At 44.0% G+C, this 9,384-nt stretch overlaps 1 protein-coding gene across 1 annotated transcript in view; it reads right to left on the minus strand.

Annotated features, from left to right (window-relative positions):
- Positions 1-2,797: 2,797 nt before the first annotated feature.
- Positions 2,798-9,384, minus strand: part of LOC122561985 — a 22,017-nt gene continuing 15,430 nt past the window's right edge. Inside the window, exon 2 of the mRNA XM_043714334.1 lies at positions 2,798-4,374. Coding sequence (XP_043570269.1) covers positions 3,893-4,374 — 482 coding nt within the window. The 3' untranslated portion in view covers positions 2,798-3,892. The remainder of the gene's footprint in view (positions 4,375-9,384) is intronic.

Raw genomic sequence — 9,384 nt, forward strand, 5'->3', positions numbered from 1 at the left:
CTACCACTATAGGGCAAGCGAAACAAAGAACAGTCAGGGAATTCCTAGAAGCATGGCACTCATCCACAAAGTCCATCAACAAACACATCGACCTGGACCCAATATACCGGCCACTACAGCGGACAGCTGAAACTGACAACTGGAAGCGGCAGGGACAGGCCACTATAAATGCCGGAGGAAACACCACAGAAGCGCTTCACAGGAGGCTCCCAAGCACTGAGGATGTCACCAAGACAGGGGACGAAACGTTTGCAACAAAAACTTCCAGGTACACTGCACAGGCAAATGTTAAGAGTTTGTAAGTCATTCAGTTTTCTAACAATAGTAGGGTAGAAACTTTTAAACAAAAATTGCTGGAAAGGTTTAGCAGGTCCAGCAGCATCTGGGGAGAGAAATCAGAGTTACCATTTCGGGTTGAGTGACCCTTCCTCCAAAACCCTAAGCTTTGCGAGCAATTTCTGGTTTTGTTTGCTCCTATCTTCTATGAATTTCACAATAAGTTTCAACATACGTGGAAAGAAACTTAACTCTCACCCAAAGAGGAGGAAGGAGAGATTTCAGAAACAATGCGTGAATGTAAAAGTAGAATTTCTAAAGTTACATGTTCAGCTTATAGCATACGGTACTAACCCACATTCAGGCAACACAAGCCAAGAATCTGGAGCAAAAACAGGGATTAATGATATCCAATGATCCTGCTCAATGACAGTTTAACAAACCTTCTGAGCCAAACCACTGTCTGAGCTGCAGGAAAGAAAACAGAGTGACTAAATTAAAACTGTTTTTCCTTCACAGCCACATCAGTGAAACTAGGATGGGCTGAATACTTCGAGCAGAAAAAAGTAGCCGCCAACTAAAATCTTGTATTTCGTGAATACAGATTTTCATGCAATTATGGTGTGCAGACTAGAAAGTTTTGGAATACAGAAAACAAGGCTGTGTGCCAAACACTGAGAAACACACGTTCCAGCCTGCCTGCTACAGTGTCCTACTGAAAGAAGAAACAAGTACAACCGCCTTACTGTATCAAAGGAATGCAATCAGGACAACTTAAGGAATTTCAAAAGATCGAAAATGGAAATTTGTTAACACTGGATAGCAAGTCAATAATAAAAACTCCCATGTACATTTCGAGAATGGGGAACAGAATGGAACATCATTGGAAGACCATGCTTGAAATTAGAAGTTAGTATTGCAATTATAGGGAACATTGCTTTAAGTGAAACAGCATTCAGAGAGGAACATAAAAGCAAAGACGGAAATTGAGTAAGTACCCAGGACTGGGTGAACAAGAGCTTGCAGCTGTTAAATTTGTACTTTCTTGGTGGGGGCTGGGGGGAGGGTGGTGGTGATGATTGAAATACTATGATACAATCAATGAAAAATCGTAAAACTTCCAAGAACCAAGTGAACCCTGCTTTGGCATGAGGCAAGTCTTTTTTTTTTGCCACACATCACTCAATTTAAACTCATCTGAAAATGAAATATCCTCTAATCACACCAGTCAGTCATGTAACAAGTCCATTAGCTCTTGTATATGCTTAAAATCTACTTCCCTCTACACTCTATGAATAGCTCTTATATCTCCAAATCGAGGTTGAGATTGTTCTCTCCACATTTGTATGAGATTCTTTCCCCCATACCAACATCTGCAAAGTGAAACCAAGATGAATCTTTTCACCATCAACACCCTGACCATATCTTCTAAAGACACGAGATCCGCCCATAGTCACTAGTCTAGCTCTTTTTTTTTTAAAATCACACTTGGACATGGGCTTCACTGGTTTTTAAAATTTATTCACAGGATAAGGGCATGACTCACTGGACCAACATTTATTGCTCATTCCTAAATGCCCAGTGGACATTTTAAGAGTCAACCACATTGCTGGGTATGTGGAGTCACCTGTACACCAGACCAGGTAAGGATGGCAGGTCCATAGTCACCATTGGATTCTTGATACAAGTTTTTTTTTGTTCTACTGAATTTAAATTCCACCCTCTACCATGGTGGGATTTGAATCCAGGTCATAGAGATGTACAGCATGGAAAAAGACCCTTTGGTCCAACTTGGACACGTCGACCAGATATCCCAACCCAATCTAGTCCCACCTGCCAGCACCCAGACCATATTCCTCCAATGCCTTCCTATTCATATCCCCATCCAAATGCCTCTTAAATGTTGCAATTGTACCAGCCTCCTCCACTTCCTCTGGCAGCTCATTCCACACACGTACCACCCTCTGCATGAAAATGTTGCCCCTTAGGTTTCTTTATATCTTTCTCCTCTCACCCTAAACCTATGCCCTCCAGTTCTGGACTCCCCCACCCCAGGGAAAAGACTTTGTCTATTTACCCTATCCATGCCCCTCATGATTTTATGAATCTCTATAAGGTCACCCCTCTGCCTCCGACATTCCAGGGAAAACAGCCCTAGCCTATTCTACCTGTCCCTATAGCTCAAATTCTCCAACCCTGGCAACATCCTTGTAACTCTTCGCTGAACCCTTTCAAGTTTTACAACATCCTTCCAATAGGAAGAACAGAATTGTATGCAATATTCCAAAAGTGGCCTAATCAACTTCCTGTACAGCGACAACATGACTTCCCAACTCCTCAGGACATTACCTGAATCTCTGGATTTATTGTCTAGTAATAATACCACTAGGTCATCACAGACTAGGCCAGTGTTTATTACCCATTGCTAGTTGCTTTGGAGGCAGCTCCAGAGAGGTGCCATCATCAAAGCCTGCAGTTCATGCACCATTAAGGAGAACGTTCTAAGATTTTGACCCAGTGACGCAAACGCAATTTATTTCCAAGTCAGAATGGTGAGTGCCTTAGAAGGAAACTTACACGGGGTGTTGTTTCCCATTACAGATTTGGTTATAATGGCATACTTTATTTGATTTAATTTATTACTATCACACGTACCAAAGCACTGTCAAAAGTGTTTTTTTACATGCTTTACAGCGGACTGTACCATACAAGAGCATCAGGGTAACAGAACACAGAGTGCAAGATACAGTCGGTGAGAAGATAGAGAGAGAAATCCAACATTAACATTAAAGAAACACATTCAAAGGTCTGATAACACCGGGGAAGCAGCTGTTCTTGAATCAATTTGTATGTGCATACAAACTTTCATATTGTCAGAAATATACAGAAATGTGGAGCACAGTATAACCATGGGTCTCTGATTACGTTGGCTTCTTTCCTGAGGCAGCGGGAAGCATACACAGAGTCAGTGGATGGAGTGTTGGTTTGCATGATGGACTGGGCTGTGTTCATAACTCTAATTTCTTGCAGTCATGGGAAGAGCAGTTGAGGTGATGCATCCACATCGGATGCTTTCTCTGCTGCATGTATAAACATTGCTAAGAGTCCTTGTGTACATGCTGAATTTCCTTAGCCTCTTGAGGAAGTAGAGGCATAGCTGTGCTTTCTTGACTGTGGTGTCAAAGTGGGTGGACCAGGACAGATTGATGGTGATCATGACTCGCTGCAACTGAACGCTATCGACCGCAGCACCATTGATGCAGACAGGGGCTACGCCCTCCACTCCACTTTCTAACGTTAATGACCAGCTCCTTGGTTTTGCTGACGTTGATGGAGAGATTAGCATCTTTACACCAAGCTATTAAGCACTCACTCTCTCTCTTGTACTCCAGCTTGTGTTGCTTGAGATCCGTCCTTTGATGGTGGTGTCATCAGCAAATTTGTAAACTGAGTTGGTGCGAAATTTGGCCACACAGTTGTGTGTATAGGAGGAGTACAGTAGGACATTGAGTACGCTGCCTTGTGTGGCACCGGTGTCGAGGATTATCCTTACTGACTGTGGTCTATTGGTCAGGAAGACGAGAATTAGTTACATAATGTGGAGAACAGACTTAGGTCAGAGTTTGGAGATGAGTTTGTTTGGAATTATGGTGTTGAAGGCGAAGCTGCAGTTACTAAGTAGAAGCCTGAAATAGGCATCCTTGTTGCCCAGATGTTCGAGGGATGAGTAGAAGGCCATGGACATAGCATCTGCTGTGGGCCTCTTGCACTGGTAGACAAAGTGCAAGGGATCAAGGCAATTTGGTAGGCCGGTGTTGATGTGAGCCATGACCAACCTTCCAAAACACTTCATAATTATGGATGTCAGAACCACCGAGTGGTCGTCATTAAGGCACACTGGATGACTTTTCTTTGGCATTGGGATGATGGTGGTCTTCTTGAAGTAAGTGGAGACTTCAGACCGTAATGAGGAGAGGTTGAAGATGTATGCAAATATTTCGACCCGCTGGTCTGCACAGGATCTGAATGTATGGGTGGTGACACCATCCAGGCCGTTCGTTATGCATGGGTTCATCCTTAAGAAGGCTGATCTAACGCCTGCAGCGGTGAAAGAGTACAGGTGCATCCAAGATTGATGGTCAGGTGATATAGTTTCACTGCCCTTCTGTTCAAAACGAGCATTGGACACATTGAGCTCATCCGGAAGGGATGCACTATTGCCCACGATTCTGTTCGACTTTGCTTTGTAGCCCATTATGTCGTGTAAGCTTAATTACTCAAATATATATAGGGATACTAGTAATGCAAAAGGCAGCAAATTGCCAAGCATTCCAATGTGTTCAGGTGAACTTTCTACAATAATATGCCTCCTCCAAGAGGAAAGGGTGCATTGTTGGACCTGTTTCTTGGAAATAAAGTGGGCCAAGTATCAGTGGGGAAATATTTAGGAGACAGTACTCATCATACAGCTTAGGATGCAGGTACAGAATGGTCAATTCACAGTAATTATTGTAGAGTCAGGTTCAATGGGGCAAGATTGGAACTTGGCAGCATAAACTGTAACTGAGCAATGGCCTACCTTTAAAAGAACAGATGGTTCAGCTATTGTCAAGGTATATTCCTCAAAAGGGAAAGTCAGATAAACAAATCCAGAGCTCCCTGGATGACAAAGAAGGTAGAAATTAAGAAGAAAAAAAAAAGTGTGCTTCCCCCTGTCAAGTATCAAGCAGAAACTACAACCAGAGGACCAAGACAAATACAGAGGATTCAGGCAGGATATGAAAAAGCATATTAAAAGGACCTAAGGAAAATTATGAGTCAACATAAAGGGAATTGTAAAGTCTTTTTTAAAAGAAAGGAGGAGTGGGGCCAAAAGGGGGTTTTACATGTGGAGGCAATGGACATGGTTGAGGTGCTAAATGAATACTCTGCGTCTTTAAAGCAAGCAGAGTAGATGCTACCAAAGCCAGTCACTAGAAGGGTTCAAAATGGATAAGGAAGTAGTGTTGAATAGACTATCAGTACTTAATGGTTCAAGTTACTGGGAGTGGATGAAATGTATCCAAAGATATTGAAGGAAGCGAGAATGGAAATTGCAGACACTGGCCATAATCCTTCAGTCTTCCCCAGACTCAGGGGTAACACAAAAAGACTGGGGAATTGCAAATATCACACTCTTGTACAAAAAATGCTTAAGGATAAGTGCAGAAATTATAGACCAGTCCATTTAATAATACTGGTGAGGGTGCTTCTAGAAACAATTATTCAGAATAGAGTTAGTGGGTACATGGTAAAAGGTGGGTTGATTAGGAAGAATCAGACTGAATTTCTAAAGGAGCAGTCGTGTTTAACTAACAAAAACAAATTGATGGAGAAATTCAACCAGTCTGTCAGCATCAGCAAAAATACAATTAACATTTCGAGTCCAGTTCCCTTCAAGGTCAACAACTCTGTTTGTTTTAGATATTAATGGCTAACTTGGAGCTTTTTTTTTTAATAAAAAGAGATAACAGACTCAGTTATGAGGATAATGCTGTTGATGTGATGTGTATGGACTTCCAGGCAGTGTTTAACACAATGTCGCACAGACTTAAGAGAATACAAAGAACATTAACAACCTGGATACAAAATTAGCCCAGCGACAAATAACAGAGCGTAATTGCCAATGGATATCTTTCACACTAGTGGAAGGTTTGTACTGCAGTTCCCCTGGGATTGTTACTCCAACCCTTGTTGTACAGGATACACTGGTAATGTTAATGATCTATCCAGGGGATAATTTCAAAAGTTTGCTGATGATACAAAACTTGTAATTATTGCAAACTGAGGAGGACAACAATGCTGAACTCCAAAAGGACATAGACAAGTTGGTGGAATGGGTACATACATGGCAGGTGCAGGTCAAAGCAGAGAAGCATGAGGCATTTTTGCAGGAAGAACATGAACAAGCAATATAAATTAAAAGGTACAATTCTACAAGGATTGCAGAAGCAGAGGGACCAGTGTGCAGAAATCATTGAAGGTGGCAGGACAGAGAACAGCAGATAATAAATAACACAGTACTCTCAGTTTATTAATGGGACATACAGTACAAAAGCAAGAAGGTTACAAGTCACTGGATAGACCTCAGTGAGAGAAGCAACTTTCAAAAAACTATGTATCTGAACCCCCAGGACTCTGTTTGACACCACTACCCAGGGCCCTATCATTAACTGTTTAAGATCCCCCCTTGTTCGTTTAACCAAAATGCAATACCCCTCACTTATCAGGTTGTGGATTTGCTCACTGAGCTGGTAGATTTGTTCTCAGACATTTCATCACCATGCTAGGTAACATAGTCAGTGAGCCTCTGATGAAGCACTGCAGTTCTGTCCCACTTTCTATTTGCATGTCTTGGTCTGTTGTCGTGGATAATATCACTCCTGGTTAATTTTCTGAACGGTTGGTAAATGGAGTCCCAATCTATATGTTTGTTAATGGAGTTCCGGTTTGAATGCCAAGCCTCTAGGAATTCCCATGCATGTCTTTGTTTAGCATGTCCCAGAATGGATGTATTGTCCGAGTCAAACTAGTGTCCCTCTTCATCTGTGTGTACGAGCACCAGTGATAGTTGGTGCTCATGTATCCTGGTGGCTAGTTTCCTGCCTGTCTGTCCAATGTAATGTTTGTTGCAGTCTTTGCAGGATATTTTGTAGAACACCCTGCAAGGACTGCAACAAACATTACAAAGGACAGACAGGCAGGAAAGTAGCCACCGGGATACATGAGCACCAACTAGCCACCAAAAGACATGACCAACTATCACTAGTATCCAGACACAGACAAAGAGGGACACAGTTCGACTAGGACAATACATCCATCCTGGGACATACTAAACAGAGACATGCATAGGAATTCCTTAAAGGCCTGGCATTCAAACCTAGACCCTTACCATTAATCCTGCTAAGATTTACTTTCCCAAAATGCAGCATCTCATATTTATCTAAATTAAACTCCATCTGCCACTTCTCAGCCCATTGGCCCATCTGGTCCAGACCCTGTTGTAATCTGAGGGACCCTTCTTTGCTGTCCACTACACCTCCAATTTTGGTATCATCAGCAAACTTACTAACTATACCTCTTATGCTAACATCCAAATCATTTGTATAAATGATGAAAAGTAGCGGACCCAGCACCGACCCCTGCGGCACTCCACTGTCACAGGCCTCCAATCTGAAAAACAAACCGCCACCACCACCCTCTGTCTCCTACCTTTGAGTCAGTTCTGTACCCAAATGGCAAGTTCTCCCTGTATTCCGTGAGATCTAGCCTTGCTAAACAGTCTCCATGGGGAACCTTGTCAAATAGCTTACTGAAGTCCATATAGATCACGTTCACCATTCTGCTCTCATCAATCTTCTTTGTTACCTCTTCAAAAAACTCAATCAAGTTTGAGAGACGTGATTTCCCACACACAAAGCCATGTTGACTATCCCTAATCAGTCCTTGACTTTCCAAATACATGAACATCATGCCCCTCAGGATTCCCTCCAACAACTTCAGGCAGCACGGTGGCACAGTGGTTAGCACTGCTGCCTCACAGCGCCAGAGACCTGGGTTCAATTCCCGCCTCAGGCCACTGTCTGTGTGGAGTGTGCACATTCTCCCCGTGTCTGCGTGGGTTTCCTCCGGGTGCTCCGGTTTCCTCCCACAGTCCAAAGGTGTTCAGGTTAGGTGAATTGGCCATGCTAAATTGCCCACAGTGTTAGGTGAAGGGGTAAATGTAGGGGAATGGGTCTGGGTGGGTTGCTCTTCGGAGGGTAGGTGTGGACTTGTTGGGTCGAAGGGTCTGTTCCCACACTGTAGGTATTCTAAAGAGGCAGCATGGTGGCTCAGTGGTTAGCAGTGCTGCCTCACAGCACCAGGGTCCCAGGTTCGATTCCAGCCTTAGGCGACTGTCTGTGTGGAGTTTGCACATTCTCCCTGTGTCTGCGTGGGTTTCCTCCAGGTGCTCCGGATTCCTCCCACAGTCCAAAGATGTGCAGGTTAGGTGAATTGGCCATACTAAATTGCCCACAGTGTTAGGTGCGTTAGTCAGATGGAAATGGGAGTGGTGGGTTACTCTTCGGAGGGTCAGTGTGGACTGGTTGAGCCGTAGGGCCTGTTTTCACACTGTAGGGAATCTAATCTAATCACCAAGGCACTGTACAATTAGTAAGTATTCCCCACTCCTATACTCAAATACTCTTGCTATGAAAGCCAGCACCGACATCAGGCTCACTGGTCTATAATTCCCTGGCTTGCCCTTACCACCTTTCTTAAATAATGGTATCATGTTAGCCAACCTCCAGTCTTCTGGCACCCAACCAGCGACTATCGATGATACAAACATCTCAGCAAGGGACCCCGCAATCACTTCCCTAGTTTCCCACAGAGTTCTAGGGTACATCTAGGTAAAAACAAGGGCTGCAGATGCTGGAAACCAGATTCTAGACTAGAGTGGTGCTGAAAAAGCACAGCAGTTCAGGCAGCATCCGAGGAGCAGGAAAATCGATGTTCCGGGCAAAAGCCCTTCATCAGGAATACAGGCAGAGTGCCTGCAGGGTGGAGAGATAAATGAGAGGAGGGTGGGGGTGGGGAGACAGTAGCATAGAGTACAATGGGTGAATGGGGGTGGGGATGAAGGTGATAGGTCAGAGAGGAGTGTGGAGTGGATAGTTGGAAAAGAAGATAGGCAGGTAGGACAAGTCATGGGGACAGTGCTGAGCTGGAAGTTTGGAGCTGGGATGAGGGGGGGAAAAAGGGGAAATGAGGAAACTGTTGAAGTCCACATTGATGCCCTGGGGTTGAAGTGTTCCAAGGCGGAAGATGAGGCGTTCTTCCTCCAGGCGTCGGGTGGTGAGGGAGTGACGGTGAAGGAAGCCCAGGACCTCCATGTCCTAGTCTGAGTGGAAGGGAGAGTTGAAATGTTGGGCTACAGGGTGGGGTGGTTGATTGGTGCGGTTTCCCAGAGATGTTCCCTAAAGCGCTCTGCTAGGAGGCGTCCAGTCTCCCCAATGTAGAGGAGACCGCATCGGGAGAAACGGATACAATAAATGATATTGGTGGATGTGCAGGTAAAAGTTTGAT

The sequence above is a fragment of the Chiloscyllium plagiosum genome, chromosome 24 (genome assembly GCF_004010195.1).
Source record: "Chiloscyllium plagiosum isolate BGI_BamShark_2017 chromosome 24, ASM401019v2, whole genome shotgun sequence".
In the NCBI taxonomy this organism is placed as follows: Eukaryota; Metazoa; Chordata; class Chondrichthyes; order Orectolobiformes; family Hemiscylliidae; genus Chiloscyllium; species Chiloscyllium plagiosum.